Source organism: Myiozetetes cayanensis, unplaced genomic scaffold (genome assembly GCF_022539395.1).
Source record: "Myiozetetes cayanensis isolate MyiCay16 unplaced genomic scaffold, myiCay2020 scf3, whole genome shotgun sequence".
NCBI classification, from domain to species: domain Eukaryota; kingdom Metazoa; phylum Chordata; class Aves; order Passeriformes; family Tyrannidae; genus Myiozetetes; species Myiozetetes cayanensis.
This window is the reverse complement of record NW_026087521.1, coordinates 33609-51996: the sequence shown is the minus strand read 5'-3', so window position 1 is coordinate 51996 and position 18388 is coordinate 33609. Positions and strand designations below refer to the sequence as shown.

At 54.0% G+C, this 18388-nt stretch overlaps 1 protein-coding gene across 1 annotated transcript; it reads right to left on the bottom strand.

Moving 5' to 3' along the window:
- Window positions 1-12056: 12056 nt before the first annotated feature.
- On the bottom strand, window positions 12057-18388 carry UCN3 (urocortin 3). The gene is made up of 2 exons (XM_050325060.1): window positions 17988-18388; window positions 12057-12816 (listed from the first exon to the last, which is right to left on the bottom strand). Exon 2 carries the CDS (start codon window positions 12808-12810, stop codon window positions 12343-12345), a length of 468 nt encoding a protein of 155 aa, XP_050181017.1. The 5' UTR covers window positions 12811-12816; window positions 17988-18388; the 3' UTR covers window positions 12057-12342.

The window sequence follows — 18388 nt, the reverse complement described above, 5'->3', positions numbered from 1 at the left end:
CCCTGTCTTCAGATGGCCTGTTAAAACCAATCCTTCCCCCAAGTGAAGTCAGGTTATCTGCTCCAGTCTCTGCTGCAGGAACAAAGCTCTTCCTGACAAACCTTCTGCACAGGCTGGGAAGGGCTTTGTTTCACATTATTGTCTAAATAAAGCGATCAAAAAAGGCCACTTTTCTCCTTTCTTTCCCACCAGCTCCCTGCAAGCCTCATGCAGCAACCCCACGGCCACAAAGCTGGACTCTCAGCTCTCCAACTGCTGCTCCTGTTGATCCAGTTGATCCCAGCAGGCAGGAGCTGCCTGTCCTGCCTTTCTCAGACCCTCTCTTTGCTCTGGCTCTTACCCTGACCCCCCTCCTTGTTTCCATCCCTTGACACCTGAGCACTTTTTCCACTTCCCCCCCTACATAAAACCACTCTTTCCTTTTAATCCTTCTATACAAAGCCAGCCTATTAATGGGGGATCAGCCAGTTATTTGGGATTAATCTCATTAAATAACTACAGAGTGCTGAGTGTTTCCAGGTAGCAGAGAGAACAGTTGGCTCTGGATGGACATAAAAACCAACTGTCCAAGCTTCAAGGATTGGAGAATTCCCATGTCCCAGCTGGAAGGAGCTCTTCCAGAGACAGTTCCATGCAGCTTGTAGGCAAGATGGGGGAGTCAGACAGTCTAGGGGAGGAGGGAGGACTCGGTTTATTTCCATGTGTTACTTCCAAAGGGATAACGTGCCTATGGGCTGTCCCCTTCAGCTGGATTCACCTCAGGACTAGATAAACCATGGGAATAGGATTAGAAAGCAAACAAACCAACTCCAAAACAAAGGGTTTCTTTCACCTGTCCCAGTATCTGCAATTTTTTATCACCCTCTGGCTGCCACAGCTGTGGGGACAAGGTTCAGACAAACACTGGATGTGCTGTCTGGCTCAAAAAGGGGCTGGAAAAGAGGGTTTTTTTCCATTTTTCCTCCAGGACTGCCCTTCTTTGGGCACACTCTGTGGCTTCCTCTCCTTCCCAGAGCAATTCCCTCTCCCTGAAACGTGACCCCTGTGCAGGAGCTGCAGGTGCTTCTGCCACAGGGGGAGAGGGAGAAACAGAAACTGTGAAGATGTTACAGCCGTGCCCAGGTCAAACATGCAGCGCTCATAGCTGGGTGAAGTCACTGTCTCCAGCACACATCGACTGTCTCCTCCCTTTTTAGCCACAGCTCTGGGATGACACGGCCAAGAGGCCACAAATAACTGCCCAAAGCCCGCCCCCATCGTCCTGTTTTGGAAGCCTCAGGGATTCTCCTGCATCACACGAGGGAAACTTGATGCTTGCTGGGAAAGCCACGGGAACGCTTGAAAATACCACGCTGAAGCAGCAGATCCGGAGTGCTTGGGAATGTGGGAGCCCTGACAACCCAAGGGGAAAAGAGCCAGGAGGGGCTGGGAAAGGGGGCTAATAAAGGATATTGCCTCGCCCTCAAACACTGCGGGGTGTCTTTAGTGCCTTCACTGAGTCTCTGTTTCTGTCTGGGCTGGTGTTTGACCAAAATGAGGCTGGTGGGCAGAGCACAACTCCTCCTGCAGCACCGGGGACAAAAGCTCCTTGGGGGAGGAGTGAACACACAACCACACAGGGAGGGCAAACTGACAAGGGACTGAGCTCATTTACTGGGCATGTCATAGTAATTAAATATATTTTAGTCTGATATTAATTTGATATGTTTATGTCTCAGTGGAAAAAGGGAGTGGAGGCCTTTGCTTAAAGCCCAAGTCAGGCCCTCAAACAGATTTTGTGCATTTGGTTAAAAGTCATTTAAAAAGAGCTCAACTGCTTCCAGGTTTGGAGCTAAAGTGTGTTATTATTACCATTATTCTTTTGGATTGTGCATATGGTAAATCTATTTATGTCTTAGTGCAAAAAGCACTTGCTGAGGGAGTGGAGGCCTTTGATCAAAGCCCAAGTCGAACGTGAGACACAGATTTCGTACATTTGGCTACAAGTCCTTTAAAACCCCCCAAGTGCTTGCAGGTTTGGATTTTAAAATTTATAACTCTTTTTAATTGTGTATATGTTAAATGTATTTCTATCTTCCGGCAAAAAGCAGTTTAGAGAGTGGTGGCCGTTGCTTAAAGCCCAATTCAGACCCTCAAACATAAGATACAGACTTTGTACATTTGGCTAAAAGTACTTCCAGGTTTGGATTTTAAAATTTATTATTATTTTATTTATTATTATTATTTTTAATTGTGAATATGTTATATATATTTATGTCTTAGTGCAAAAAGCACTTGCTGAGGGATTAGAGGCCTTTGCTTAAAGCCCAAGTCAGACCCTCAAATAGATTTTATATATTTGGCTAAAAATCATTTAAAAAGACCTCAACTGCTTCCAGGTTTGGATTTTAAAATGCATTATTACTTTTTAAAATAGTTACTATTTTAAATTTATTATTATTTCAAATGTATTAATTTTAATTACTATGAAATTTATCATTTAAAATTTATTATTATAACTTTCATTAAATTGATTTTGATTTATTATTATTATTAATAATTTATTATTATTTTTTTAAATTTTAAAACCCAACCCTGTCCCTCTGTCCTACTTCACCACTCCACTTCCCCAACAGCTGCAAGGATTAAAGCGCTTCAATTCTGTTATTGCTGGCTTGCAGCGACACGGCTGGGAAAGCAAAGCAAGGTCAGGCGGTGCCAGCTGGGATCTGGGAGATCCCATCTGGATCCTGGCACCAGCTTTGGGCCTCCAGGACAGGAAACAACAGCAACTGGAGCACAATCAGCAAACAACAAGCACGAGATCCATCAGGGACTGAGAGAAGGCAAAGAGGGACTAAGAGAAAACAGAGACCTCCTGGGCACACACAACAACCTGGAGGAGCTGCAGCAAGGACAATTCCCATTGGAAACATGGAAAAACATTTCTTATTACTGAACAAGCCTCAAATCAGCAATATCCTCCATCACCAGAGCACACTGAGGTGCTGCACCATCATCACCTTGCTTCTGAGTGCCCAGGTGAAGGTTTAATCCATCTATTAATTCATCCCACTTTCCCTGGACTCTCCATACGGACAAGCCGAGGAATGACTGCCTGACCATGCCAGTGATTCATCCCCTCAGCAAATCACCACAGCCTTCCATTGGGCTCTGCTTTCCAAGGGTGGCAACGAGGGAGCTGTAATTTGATCCTCGAGACCAATTCAGTCTCGATGAAAACATGACTTCTTAAAAGCTCTTTAAAAAGCTCTGCCACCCAGAACACACCGCGGGTACCACCCCCAAACTCACCGATGCTTTTGTCACCTCACTAAGAACCTCCACTCCAGCCCAGGGGGAATCTCACCAGGTTTCAAATCTCCCCTTCCCCCGGCTCGTTCCCACAGCATTTCCAGGCTGGAGGGAGAGCAGGAGCCTCTCCCAGCCCTCCGATCCCGTGTGGGATGCCAAGGGCAGCACAAACACCTCGTCAGTGGTGTCAGATCCTGCTCCAGGAGGGAACCTTTGCCCCAGGGCAGCGTCTGGACATACAGACCACCTGGGCTGAGGGATCTAAAGCCAGTTTCTCACATATAAGTGGGGTTTACATAATTTCATAACCCTGAGAGTGACAAACCCCACAGATCTCTGCTGATCAGACCGGGTTTGGCCAGACCTGAGTCCCCAGGGGATGGGTCACTCAGGGGTCACTGCTGATAAAGGTGTGAACACACCCAGATAAAGCGAACTTCAGGTTAATTCATTGCTTAAAGCTTCCTTTAGTGGGTGGTCATGGGAATATATTAGGTCAATATATCAGAATATATGTATATAGTCATTATTATATATCTATTTTAAATTATGCGTATATCATATATATAGGTCCATATCTCAGAATGCATATATTGTATATAATATATACAGGTCAATATATCAGAATATCTATTTTTAATATAGATATATGATATATAAGTCATATATCAGATTATATACTATATGTTATAATATTGAATATATTATATACTATACAGAGGTCAATGTATCAGAAGATATATTTTATACATATTATAGGTCATTATCTCAGGAGTTCTATATTATTCTATATATGTTATATAAAGGTCAATATATCAGAAGATACAATACATATGATATTATAACATATGTTACATACAATGTAAAGATCAATGTATCAGAATAGATATATTTTATATCTATGTTATATAAAGGTCAATATACTAGAATAGATATTTTTATATATATTATATAAAGGCCAATATATCAAGAATATATATATGTTATATATAACATAAAGGTCAATATATCAGAGTATTACATTCTATATTATATATTGCTCAATATATCAGAATAACAGTAACAGATGGCACACAGAGGGGTTTAAAAAATCAGAAGAAAAGGCAGAGCTGATGCTGGAGGGCCTTCCCATGACCAGGAGAGGGAGATGATGCAGTGTTACAGCCTGCAGGGATCAGGGATACCCAGCCCACCTCTCCAGGGAATATAAAAGACACCCCATCTCCAAATTATTCCCACTCAAAGGAGCACCAGGAAGCCTCTCCTCATTTTCCCGAAGGGATGTGAGCAACCCAGGGAAGGTCCTTCCATGAAAGCCCGGGGTAGTTTGGCACACAGGGGTGGGAATTTAGGTGGGCTATTGGGAAAGAATTGCTGGCCAGGAGGGTGAGGAGGCCCTGGCCCAGAGTGCCCGGGGAAGCTGTGGCTGCCCCTGGATCCCGGGAAGTGTCCAAGGCCAGGCTGGAACAACCTCGGATAGTGGACCCTCCAATAGCCGGGAGGAGAGGAATTCCCTTCCTCACACGAGAGTAGGTGGGTGGGAAAAAAGGAATTTCCCTGGAAAAACAGGAGCGTGAGGGCTCCCCCCCCCTCAGCTAGCCGGGGAAGGCGGGAGGGGAGCTGAGGGGAGAACGGCGGGGTCTCCCCTGAGGGCATCCCCGCCCCGCGGGTCACCCTCAGCCCCTCACGGAGGGGACACGCGCGGGGATCGCGACTCCTACCGGCTGCAGGAGGCGGCCGCGCCGGGGGTGCCGTCCGCCGGGCGGGGCGGGCTGCTGGCCCTGCTGCGTCTCCGCCGAGGGGGGTTCTGGGCCGGGGGCTCTGCCTCCATGGGGCTCGGAGCGGGACTGGGAGCGGAGCCGCCTCAGCCCGGTCACAAATGGCGGCGGTGGCGGCGGCGGTTTGAAAATGGCGGCGGCGGCCGCGGCGGCCAATCAGGAGGCCAGAGCGAGGCGCGGGCTCTGAGGGAGGCGGGGGGAGCAGCGCCCCCTGGCGGCGGGGGCGCCCCCTCTGAGGGGAAACTGAGGAGCCGGGGGGGGGCAGCGCCCGACATTCCATGGAATTATAGGATAATTAGGTTGGAAAAGATCTCTGAGATCACCCGGTCCGACCTGTGACCCATCCTCACCTTGTCACTCAGCCGAGAGCGCTGAGTGCCACGTCCATGACTCCTCCTGTGGCTCTGGGAGGTGACCTGGATACAGCCTTCCTATGGCACTCCTGGAGCTGTGCTGGACCACACTGGAATTGGGATCCAGCATGGAGACGAAGCCTTAACAACGCCAATACATTCCTAATTCCCGTACACAGAAGGTGTTCATTGCAATTGCAAAGGATTCAGGTGAGTTGATTATCTCTGGGGATTAGTCTGGTTACTCAAGCTCTGGAATCATGGAATATCCCAAGTTGGAAGGGACCCACAAGGATCATTGATCCAACCCCAGCCCTGCACAGACACCCCAACAATCCCACCGTGACCCTGAGAGCGTTGTCCGAATGCTCCTGGAGCTCCGGCAGTCACAGCATGGACTCCTCTGCTGGATAATCTCAATCCATCCTGACAGCAGGATCAGATCCTTCCCTGCCAGGGCAGCAGAGACAATTCCCGGAATCCCTGAGGTTGGAAAAGCCCTCCCAGCCCATGGATCACCCTGTGCCCCATCCCCACCTTGTCCCCCAGCCCAGAGCACTGAGTGCCACGGCCAGGCCTGCCTGGGACACCTCCAGGCCTGGGCACTCCAAACCTCCCTGGGCAGCCCCTGCCAAGGCCTCACCACCCTTTCCAGCAACAAATTCCTCCTCAGGGCCAACCTGAGCCTCCCCTGGCACAGCTTGAGGCCGTTTCCCCTTGTCCTGTCCCTGTTCCCTGGGAGCAGAGCCCGACCCCCCCCGGCTCCCCCCTCCTGGCAGGGACTTGCAGAGCCAGAAGGTCCCCCCTGAGCCTCCTTTTCTCCACGATGAGCCCCCCCAGCTCCCTCAGGAGTTCTCCAGCCCCTTCCCAGCTCCCTTCCCTGCCCTGCACACGCTCCAGCCCCTCCATGGCTCTCCTGTCTGAGGGCCCAGAACTGCCCCCGGGATTCCAGGGGTGCCTCCCCAGGTCCCAGCACAGGGGGACAATCCCTCCCCTGCTCCTGCTGGACATACTATTTGGGATACAATCCACGTGCCAGTGGCCTCTTGCCTCCCTGGGCTCTCTTGCACCCCCAGGGCCTTTTCCAGCTTTCCAGCCCCTCTGCCTCAGCCTAGAGCTGCAGGAGGTTGTTGTGGCCAAAGTGCAGGACCTGGTCCTTGGCCTTGTTGCACCTCAAATCCATCCATTCCCACCTCCATCCATGATCGTTACCTGAGGGAACAGCTGGAGCTGTGTCAGGGGGAGGTTTAGGTTGGATATTAGGAAAAGGTTCTTCATCCAAAGCGTGGGCACGGCCCCAAGGCTGCCAGAGCTCCAGGAGTGTTCGGACAACGCTCTCAGGAATAGGGGGGGATTGTTGGGGTGTCTGTGCAGGGCCAGGGGTTGGACTTGGATGGTCCTTGTGGGTCCCTTCTAACTCAGGATATTCCATGATTCTGTGAGCCTTCCCTCCCCCAGCCTTCCCTTCAGCCTTTTCTCCTCCATGAACACAATTCTAGCCCCCCCCACAGCCCACAGGGCAGGGGAGCAACAGCCTCATCCCCATCAGAAGGTGGCAAAAATCAACCACGTGTTGGAGGACCAGCAGCTCCCCCACCAAATTACACCTTGGAAATCAGCTCTGATCACAAAAATTCGCCTCAGGCACCCCCCTGAAAACACACACACAAGGCTGTTGCAAAGGGGTGGGGGCTTGTGGGTGCAGACATGGGGCCGAGGCGGCCGCTTCCCTCACGGAGCGTCCTGCCCGGTGATCCCTCATCCCTGAGCTGTGGCCTGGCATAAACCCATTTGCAGCGAGGTCTCTGGCTCTGGAATAATGCTGGGGGAAAAGAAAATAATAAAAAAAAAGCAGATACCTTGGCCAGACACACGTTGGCCTGGCCAGCAAATCCCGAAATGCTGCCTTGAAAAGCCATCAGGAGCCCTCATGGTTCCCATGGCGGGCTTGGTTAAGTGGTGCTTCCAAAAAGGCTCTGGGTGAAAGTTAAGACATGCTCAGGTGAGGGGATCAGCTGGAATTGTGTCCCACTTGGGTGAGATTTGGATTTTCCCCTGTTTCAGCCTTTCTCCTGTGGGGAAAGTGGCTGTGGTGGCAGGGATGGGGTCTCTCCCCACGAGGGTTGGTGTCTTTCCGCTCACGGGGTGACACCCCCAAACAATCCCTATAATAGAGAGGGGATTACCATCACTCATAAATCAAAAATATCTCCTCCAAAGCACAAATCTGCCTTTAGCTCAGACAGTTTGGGCAAAAACTTCTCCCTTTACCAACACTTACACCCCAGACAGCAGTGCTTCAAGGGCCTTTTACGCTTGATCACGTCCATCTGAGTGGCAGGTTGATCTCAATTTCTGTGCAGCATTTGGATGCAATTACTTGAGACTCATTAAAAACCCCCCACGTGTGCAGGAGGAATTTCTCTTTCTTGACTGGGTTTCAGTAAGGGATTAGAAATGGATTCTTCAGGGACACCAAACCCGCAGGTTTAGCTGTTGAAGTGGAACCTGCAGCTCGATGCAGAGCCCCCTCTTCAAGCTGCCAGAAGGTTTCATGTAACCAGAGGTGAGCCCGGGATTTAAAGGTTTTTTTGTGACTCCTTTAAAGCCAAAGGAGTCACACCCAGCACTGATACTGTGCCAAAAGTGAGGGAATTAATTCTGCTTATCTTATTCCAAGGCAGACTTAATGAGACAAAAGTGTGACGTTGCTATTTTGGTTCAAACCTAAACAGTTCAGCGAGTTGTGTCATTCCTCGTTTGGAATTTCATTTACATTGGCTTGTGGTCACTGATGGACATTCATTCACTTCACCTCCACCAGCCAAATCCCTTTATTTCATTCCAGTCCTTCTCCACAGCTGCCTCCTCCCTCCTTCCCCGCTTGGCTGGTGTGTGGAGCAGCCAGACACCGCTGTGTCCTCCTGGTGTTGAGAAGTTTCCAGTTTCAAACCCTCCTGTTCTTTGCATTCAGCTGCTCCCCTGAGCTCTGTCTATCCCCCCCCTGCCCCTGCAGCAGGCAGTGAGCCGTGGATTTATGGACTTATGGAATGGCTTTTCCATCCAGTTGGAGGGCTGAGCAGAGGCTCTGGTGATCCGAGAGGTAGTTTGTGACAGGCCTTGTCTGCTGAAATCATCCTTTTACAGGTCAGGAGGGCAAAGCAGGTCCAAGAATGGGATCATCAGGTGTGTGGAGGAACACACTGAAGTCCACACTGAAGGGAGAGAGACACCACCCCAGCAGCAGCAGGTGCAGTCGTGGAATCACAGGTTTGGGTTGGAAGGGGCCTTAAAGATCATTTAATTCCACCCCCTCCCATGGGCAGAGCCACTTTCCACGATCCCAGGTTGCTCCAGCCTGCCCTTGGACACTTCCAGGGATCCAGGGGCAGCCACAGCTTCTCTGGGAAATCCAGTCCAGCCCCTCCCCACCCTCCCAGCCAGCAATTCCTTCCCAATATCCCATCTGTCCCTACTCTCTTTCAATCTGAACCCATTCCCCCTTGTCTTGTCCCCTTCAGACCAGGGAAGAGACAAACCAGGACAAGCTGTGAGAGGAACAAGGTGACAGGTGAGAGGGCAAGAAATGACAAGATGAGAGGAAACTGCCTTAAGCTTGGAGGTTGGGTTTGGATATTAGGGAAAAAATTGTCATGGAAAGGGTTGTCAATCACTCACCATCCCTGGAAGTGCTCCAAAAATGTGGATGTGGCACGTGAGGACATGATTTAATGGTAGTGGTGTGGGTCGATGATGGGACTTGATCTTAGAGGTCTTTTTCACTGGCTTCTTTGTGTTCGGAGGATCTCAAACCCTTCCCCCAGTTCCCATTCCCTGCAGAAAGGGAGGATTTCCTTTCATCACAGGAGCCAGAGGCTGCACAGGCAAATCCTTCCTGAACTTGGATCTTCCTCTCACACATTCTCCCCCCCTTCTCTCCCCACCCCCACCCCCCCCCAGACATCCCAGGGCATTCCCAGCTTTGCTCCCTCCTCCAGGGAAAGATTTTGCTTTGGGGAGGCCTTTTGCCCTCTGGGCTTTCTCCTCTCCTCTCTCTCAGCAAGGAGCAGAAGAGACTCCACTGACTTAAACATCCCCCTTGTTAGGACCATTCCCTGCTGGAAAAACTGTTAGGATTAAGTAGGGGATTAGTAACACACATTAAAGACTTGTACTTCTCCAGCCAGCAGACTTAATTAGGCCAGGATGAAAGCCCAGCTCAGTGACACTGAGCTCTTTCAGGGCTCAAAAGGTCAAGTCATCTTGTGGGGTTTTCTACACTTGGCCACTGTTGCTCATTTAAAGCCCCTGCATTGCTGGGAAAAACGGGAATGTGGAGGATTCCAGGCAGCTCAGACGTGGTAAAACCTGGGGCCACAAATTGATTAGGGGTGTGACACCATCAGTATTTAGAGCCATTTAAAAACCAACCAAACAAAACACCTCCTGCCTTGTGTTTTCATCTAGAAAAAAAAAACCAACCCACCAAACAACGAGAAAATAAGTTCAATAAAACTAAATGGAAGATGGAATATGTTCCAGGGAGCCAGCAAGGGTTTGGGTGGGTAATAAGGTGGTTCACAGCCAGGACAGGAACTCTGCCAAGGGGACACAATCAATGCCAAGGGATACAATCAACTCATGGAAGGTTTCACAGCAATTCCAGGAGGCCCAGAGGTACCTGAGCTGTTCCAGGGATGCAATTCCCAGCTGTTGTATGTTGTGGAAAATGGATTCTTTTATAGATTAAAAAATCCAGCAGGTTAATTTGGATGATCCAGGTCACTCTGCTCCTCTGTCCTCACTCCTTACACCTTCCACCTTGTCATCTTTGGCCTCTCTTGAGTTCTGTGGTACCCAGAGAGCTGACAAACATCAAAAATCCAAGGACAATGGGATGTGCCTGTGTGGGATGAACTCAGTGCGTCCCTCAGTCGAATCAATTAACTCCAATTAAGCCCCTGTGCTGACGTGATTCTTCTAAAATTCGATGCTAAGCTTCACTTGGCAGCCCCTTTAAAGGCAGCTCTGGTAGGTTGGACGTTAAGGTTGGAGGAAAGCACTGGGAATTATGGAATATCCTGAGCTGGGAGGGACCCACAGGGATGACTGATCCCACCCCTGCACTCTTTCCTTCCTTCTTTCCTTCCTTCCATCTTTCTTTCCTTCTTCCTGCCTCCCTCCCTCATGTTTATTTTCCCCTGGAATAGCTTTATTTTGTGCTGGAACAGCAAAGCTGGTCCTAAAAGAAAGCCCAGCCTGCAGTATCCGTGTTCCCATCACGTCATTCCAGCCCGTTCCTTAGCGTGTTAGACCCATAGTTAAGCCAGGCCTAGGAGCGAGTTCCTGCTGTGCCAATGGTCAGTTAGACAGGATTTTGTTATATGGCCTAAGTTAGGCTGTGGATTAAGTGCTGGTGAGTTTAAGTGCTGCTCAAACCTTTAGTTCTAAGCTGGTGGTCAAGCCTAGGGGTCCACAATGAGCCTCGTGACTCAACGGGAGATCCTCCCGTGTTTTCTCCTCTTTTCCACCCCCAACCTCCCCACGGCAAATTTTGGGCTGGTTTGAGCTTCAGATTAGCTTGAATTGAGGTTTGAATTTGCTTTTTCTCTGTGCTTCGACCTCCTAGGGAGCGAACCTCGCCAGGGAGCTCTGTCACGCTTTCGCTTTTGTCCTCAATCCGACTTTTCCAACAGCTTTTCCAGCGATTCTTCAGTCAGCAGGACACAGTTGGCCCTCCTGCCGCTCCTGCTAAAGCCATCCGTGTCCTGCTGCTGGGGCTGGCCCTGCCTGGAAGTTCAGCTGGAGCTGAGAGGAGAATTCACAGACTTTGGCAGTCTCAGCCTCCCCTAAAGCCGAGCCCAGGGTCAGTCTTAACTCCCTGTCTCCCTAATAAACCTCCCCCCTCCCTCCTGCTGCTCTGTGACTGCCCCCCAGACACAGTGCCAGAATTCCTGGAAACTGCTTCTGAGTTGGAAAAAGGGGATTTAACTGGACCTTCTTGGGTCCCCTGGACTGCAGGAGGTTATTCCTCCACCGGGACTCCCCACTCAGGGAGTCATCCCAGGAAAGGGGCTGGCAGGGATGTGGGATCTGCAGCCAGGCTGGAACTAAAAGGCTGGAATAGGGATGTGGGATCTGCAGCCAGGCTGGAATAGAGGTGTGGGATCTGCAGCCAGGCTGGAATAGGGGTGTGGAATCTGCAGCCAGGCTGGAATAGGGGTGTGGGATCTGCAGCCAGGCTGGAATAAGGATATGGGTGGGGAGGTTGATGCTGAAGGTGCTGGAGTGGGAAAGGGGGAGATGCAAAACAACCTTAAACCACAGGGAATCCCTGAAGGAGAAACTGGGAAATCCCTCCTGAGCTTTCCTGACCACTCCTGCTTTTCCCTTCCCAGGGAACTGTGTAGGGATTTGTGGATTTGGGAGGGAGAAGGGTCTGGACCGTGGTGGGGATGGGGCCATGAGGCTTTGGAAACCCTACAGGGCCCAGATGGACCCCGTGGAGCAGCAGGTGCAGGAGGTGGGAGAACAAACTGGGAGGAGAACAAATTGGTGGCAGAACAAACTGGAGGGAGAACAAACTGGGGGGAACAAATCAATGGGAGAACAAATCGATGGGAGAACCCACTGGAAAGTCAAGAGAGCACAGCTTTAATTAGGACCCTTCCCGGGTAACCCATCCCTTGTGCCCTGCCCGGGGCTGGAGCCTCTTTCCTGGGCGTGGGAATGTCCGGGAGTGATGGAGCTCGGGGGAAGGAGGGGGAGGAGGAGCAGGAGATACGAAACTGAGGGCGGCTGGATGGCTCAAAAACACCCAGCACGTGGCCATCAGTCCCCCCTGGCCGCGGGTCGGGGCCGGGGGCTGACCCCACAGGCCCAGCACTGCCCGGAGCTCCCCCCTGGCCCCAGGGGTGTCACTTCCTCCTGCCGATCTGGGCCATCAGGTGGGCGTTGGCCGCCGCCTTGGCCCGCAAGTTCTTGGCCTTGGCGATGTTGAAGAGGATGTTCATGATGTTGGTGGGCACGTCGAGGGACAGGGTGACCTTGGCGCGCCGGTCGCTCTTGGCCCGGTTCTGGGACGTCTTGCCCTTCCCCTGCGCCTGGGACACGTACTTGTAGTGGCCCTGCCCCGGGAATGTCCTTTTCCCGAGCTCCTCCTCCGGCTCCCCGGCCCCTTCCCGCTCCTCCTCGGGCACCTCCCGGGGCTGGAAGCTGAAGCCGCGCTTGTCCAGGACGGCGTTTTCCTGCGGGAGCTCCTCCCGGGCCTCGGGCAAGGCCGAGTGGAGGCAGCTGAGGAGGGAGGCGGCGTTGGAGAGGCTGAGAGCGCGGCTGCTCTCGGCGCAGAGCAGCAGCAGGAGCAGCAGCAGCCTGGGCTGGGACATCTTGCCCTGGGGGAGACATCACCCGGCGATGTGAGCTTCCCACGGGATCTGGGGCAGAGATCCATCCTCTGCTCCTCCTCCCCCATTCCCCAAGCTCCCAGCCCAGGGTTCAGCTTCCAAGTGTCCACCCAGGTCCCATCCCAAGGTTAGGACAGGTGGGAATGAGCTTCCCTGGGGTCTCAGTGCGGTGGAGGGAGAGGTGAGCGTTGTAGCTGGATGGGGGAGACACCCAGGAGAGGGCAGAGAAGGACACGAGCTTCCCACGGGATCTGGGGCAGAGATCCATCCTCTGCTCCTCCTCCCTCATTCCCTAAGCTCCCATGCCAGGATTCACTTCCCAGGTCCCATCCCACGGTTAGGACAGGTGGGAATGAGCTGCCTTGGGGTCTCCTCCCCCTCCGATGAGCTGCCCTGGGGTCTCAGCGTTGTAGGGGCTGAGGACATGCCTGGTCCGGGCCCAGAGGGACATCCCGGGGTGGGGGAGACCCCCAGGGAGGGCCCAGAGGGACATGGCATCCCCATCGTCCCACCTGGGCTGGGAGCCCCGTCATGCCCTGCCTGGCCTCGTGTCCCCTTGTCCCCACCGTGTTCCCACGTCCCCTCCCCTTCCCATCCCACTGTCCCTGTGTCCCCATGTTCCCCTGTGCCCCCGTCCCCCTCTCCCTGTGTTCTGTGTCCTCCCCGTGTCCCCACACATGTTCCCCACGTCTCCCTGTCCACCCGTTTGTCCCTCATGTCCCCCTATATGTCCCCCATATCCCCCCATATCTCTGTGTTCCCGTCACCCCTGTCCCGTCCTGTCCCATGTCCCTCGTGTCCCCCTGTCCCGTGCCCCTCCTGTCCCCTGACCCTTGTGTCCCCCCCATCCCCTGTGTCCCCGCTGTCCCTGTGTCTCCCGTGTGCCTCCCCGTCCCGTGTCCCTCCTGTCCCATGTCCCCCTTGTCCCGCCTGTCCCCTCCATGTGCCCCTGTCTCCTGTGTCCTTACATCCCCTCCTATCCCCTGTGTCCTCCCCGTCCCCTGTGTTCCCCCCATCCCCTCCTGTCCCCTGTGTCCCCCTTTCCCATGTGCCCCCTGTCCCGTGTCCCCCACGTCCCTCCTGTCCCTTCCTGTCCCCTGTATCCCCCATCCCGTGTCCCCCATCCCGTGTCCCCATGTTCCCCTGTCCCACTACACCTTCCTCTGTCCCCTCCTGTCGCCCTGTCCCTCCATCCCCCCGTTCCGTGTCCCCCTTATCCCCGTGTCCCCTGTGTCCCTCCTGTCCCCTGTGTCCCATCTGTCCCATGTCCTCCCTATGTCCCCCTGTCCCCTGTGTCCCTCCATTCCCTGTGTCCTCCTTGTCCCTGTGTTCCCCTGTCCCCCCAACCCCCTCTCCCTGTGTTTCCGTGTCCTCCTACACGTCCCCCTGTCCCCTCCTGTCCCCTCATCCCGTGTCTCCCTGTCCCCATGTTCCCCTGTCCCCCCTCTTCCTGTGTTCCCGTGTCCCCCCACACGTCCTCATCTCCCCTTTGTCCCCCCGTCCCCTATGTCCCCCTGTCCCGTGTCCCCCCGTCCCCATGTTCCCCTGTCCCCCCTTCCCCCTCTCCGTGTATTCCCGTGTCCCCCCTGTCCCCTATGTCCCTCCATCCCCTGTGCCCCTGCTGTCCCCATGTTCCCCTGTCCCTCCACACGTTCCCGTCCCTCCATCCCCCCGTCCCGTGTATCCCCCCATCCCGTGTCCTCCCTGTCCCCGTGTTCCCCTGTCCCCCCGACCTCCTCTCCCTATGTTCCCGTGTCCCTCTACACGTCCCCCTGTCTCGCCCTGTCCCTCCTATGTCCCCCCTGTCCCCGTGCAGGGCGGGCTCTGAGCACGTCCTGCAGCAGCGGAACCGGTTCCTGCCGCGGGCACTCCCTGTCCAGGGAATTCCCGTTGTCGTCCCCTTGTGGGGCCCTTCCCACCTCCTCGGGGTAACCGTGGGGGGACCACGAGCTTCTGGAGAGGTGGCTTTCCAAACTCTCAGCCCCTTTCTGCTCCGCCCGAAGCCACCGGAGATGGTGGTGGGCTCTTCCAAGGCTGGAATTATCTGTTTTCTCGCTCGCCCAACTCGCTCCAAAAAAAAGGACGTGGCGAGTAGGGCACAGCCCAGGCCGGAGTGGGAGAGGGGGTCTGTCACCAGCCCTGTGTCTCCTCTCCAGCCCTGGCCTGGGGTGTTCCAGGGGTGTCCCGTATCCCATTCCCAGGCCCACCTGCTTTGGCACCCGGGGGTGGAGGGGGGGTGGCACTTCCAAAGCCCCGGCACTGCCGCCTCGATTCCCGCCTGAAACACGCTCATTGTGGGGGGCCTTGGCAGGGGCTGTAAATCCCTGGATAACCCCCCTTTGCTCTGCAAACCTCCCCGTCTCTCCGGGAAGCGCCTCATCTCCCGGTGTCTCCCACCCGAGCGCTCCGAAGGGCCCCTGAAACTCCACAAGGGATCTCCTGCTGTGGGTGTGGGTGGGTGGGGTCTTCGCCCGTGTTCGGGATGGAACGCTGTCCCCAGGCGGCACGTGGGCGCTCCAAGCGCCTGGAAGCTGCCGGCATTCCCGATCTTCGGGCCCCATCTTGTGGCAAAGGACGTGGCGCGGCAGTTCCGGACTACGGGACCCTCCCCAGGGATGCGGGACGGTCCCCAGGGATTGCGGGATGGTCCCCAGGGATTGCGGGACGGTCCCCAGGGATTGCGGGATGGTCCCCAGGGATTGCGGGACCGTCCCCAGGGATGCGGGGATTTCATCGCCCTCCCTTGAAACGGCTGTCACCTGAACTCTGGACCTCCCTGTCCGTGGAACGGGAGGGAGGGGTGGGTTGGGAAGTTTTATCCTCTGAACTCTGCCCTTTGTCTTGGAGGAGGAATTTTGGGCAGGTTTATTCCCTTAACTCCACCCTTTGCCATGTCTTGGAGAGTGGAATCAGGACAGGTTTATCCCCTTGACTCTGCCCTTTGCTGTCCGTAGAGGGGGAGATTTGGGCGGTTTTATCCCCTTAACTCCACCTTTTGCCACGTCCTGGAGGGTAGAACCAGGAAAGGTTTATCCCCTTAAAAGACTGCCTTTTACTGTCCATGAAAAGGGTGAAATTGGGGCGGGTTTATCCATCCCCTCAACTCCACCCTTTGCCATGTCCTGGAGGGTGGAACCAGGGCAGGTTTATCCCCTTGATTCTGCCCTTTGTTTTCCCTCATTGGGGGAATTTTGGGCAGATTTATGCCCTTAACTCTGCCCTTCACTGTGCTCGGAGGGGGAGATTTGGGCAGATTTATCCCCTCAACTCCACCCTTTTCCATGTCCTGGAGGGTGGAACCAGGACAGGTTTATCCCCTTAACTCTGCCCTTTGCTGTCCCTCCGAGTGGGAATTTTGGGCACGTTCCCCCCCCGGACTCTGCCCTCCCCCACCCCTTGAGGGGAGCGATTTGGGGCAGGCCAAACAGGCGGGATTCGAGGGAGCTGCTTGATTGCCACTTCTTTGCCTCCCAAACCTCCGCAGAGCTCCCTAGGCAACACCCATCCCTTTTAACCCTTCCCTGCGTCCAGATGAGAGTGGAAAAAACCCACCTGGATCCACCCAGGCAGCACCCCCAGAGCTGGAGATTCCCGATGGGGCAGGAAAACCCTTCCCCAGACACACAACCCCCCACCTGGAGGAGGCAATTTAGGACCTGAATCCCTCCCTCCTTCAGCCCCAAACCAGCCAGCTGGGCACTTTGACATCAGGACGTGCCGGGACTGAGGTTTTTCTTGCAAAGATCTTTTCCCCCACCCCAAAACCTGTCCCCCTCACAGCTGATTTTCATTCCCAAGGGAAGCGTCGCCCTCCCCGGGGAACCTTTCGAGCTCCTTCCTGCAAGACGGGGCAGGAATTTAGGAACTGCTGATTTTTCCCGCTGTCCTGGGGACACTGTGTGATGTTGCCGGCTGGGGAACGGCAATGCCAGGCAGCTGAACAGCTCCTGGGAGAGGACTGAGCTGCTCCTAAGGCGTCTCCGGCTCTCAGAGCAGCTTCTCCCCCTCTCCTCTCCCTGACTGAAACCTGTTGCTCGTCCCTGAGGTTCCTCGGGCTTTTCCACTCCTCGGGAACCTCAGCTGAGCCAGGAGCGGGGCGGGGGGGGGTTGGAAACACAACCATCCACACCCAGCTCATGCTTTCCTGGCCAGGGCTGGAAACCCTGGCAAAAAGGGGCAAAAAAAAAAAAAAAAAAAAAATCCAGGAAAAGCAGCGTTTGGCCGCTCTGGCCACCAGCAAATGCCGATGTTTGGAATTTGGGGTTTATTTTTGTGCCCCGAAAGTTTTTATGGACCAGGGAAGAAGCTGGATTCGGGGCTTCCTCCCTGTTAAAAAAGAAAAAAAAAAAAAAAAAAAGAAGGCATGGAAAGAAGAAAAAACCCCCGCGGTGGATGCGAGGAAATGGGAGTTCAATCTGCCGCGGCCGTGGGGGGAGCCGACCCCCTTCCTGCCGCTGGGAATTATTGCCCGGAGAGCTGTGGGAATTCTACGGGAATGGCATCGAGGAGGCGCCGAAAATCCGCCTCTGGGCTTTAGAGGGGAGGAAAATCCACCTGCCCCGGCAGAGCGGGATGAAGGATGTGCTGGTTGCCACGGGCTCCTCCGCGGCGGAACCGCCCGGATCGAGAGGATTTTTCCCTGCCGGAAAGTAAGTCTGGGATAAAACAGCCCTGCGGGTGAGACCTGGAGAGTTTTTAAACTCTCTCTGCCCGATCCCACTTCCCTAAGAAGTCTCCCCTGGCGATGCTGGTTGCCGGGGCTCCAAAATTCCGACTGGGATCTCTCCCCGCCGTCCCTTCGGTGACAGCCGTGGTTTGTCTCCTCCTCCCTCCCGCCAAGATTTCCCGACCCTTCCCAAGTTTCTCAGCCTGATTTGCCTCCAAAAAATTCCTGCACTAATTAAAATAATGACCTGTTCCTTCGCTTAAGAGGGAAGGGAGAGTGGGATATTTTAATATGACGCCACGAGATCTTGAAGAGGAATTTTTAATACCTTTTTTAACGCCTTGAACGGACCCTCCCTTCCCTGCTCCTTTTATCCCCCCCCATCCGCCGTGGGCCAGGGAAAACCTGGCAGCTTCTCTTCCCAAAGGGAAGCAGCTGCGATCTTTCAAGCTGGGTCTGAGCGCGGAGCAGGAATGAAATCCAAGGAACTCACCTGGTCGTCCTGGGCGCTCGGGATGGGACGGGACGGGACGGGACGGGAAGGACTTGCCGCGGTCTCACTCCCAGGAAAAAACAAGCATCAGGTGCCTTCCCTTCCCTTGAACTTGTGCTGCCCTGGAGTGGATTTTATGGTCCCTCGGAGAGGGCTGGGATAGTTTCCCCCTCTCCCTGGAAACGCACTTTCCCTCTGCCCCCCTGAATATATATATATATAAATATATATAAAAAAAAGCGGGATCAAGGGGTCAGGAGTCGCAATTCCCGACGCGGAGCCGTCGGTCCGGGGCATGATTTCATTAGGGTGACATCACGGGCAGCTGAAGACGTCACGGGCCTGGGGAGCCTCTCCCCATCCACGGGGGAAAAACGGGAAAAGGGGAGGGAAAGACGTCT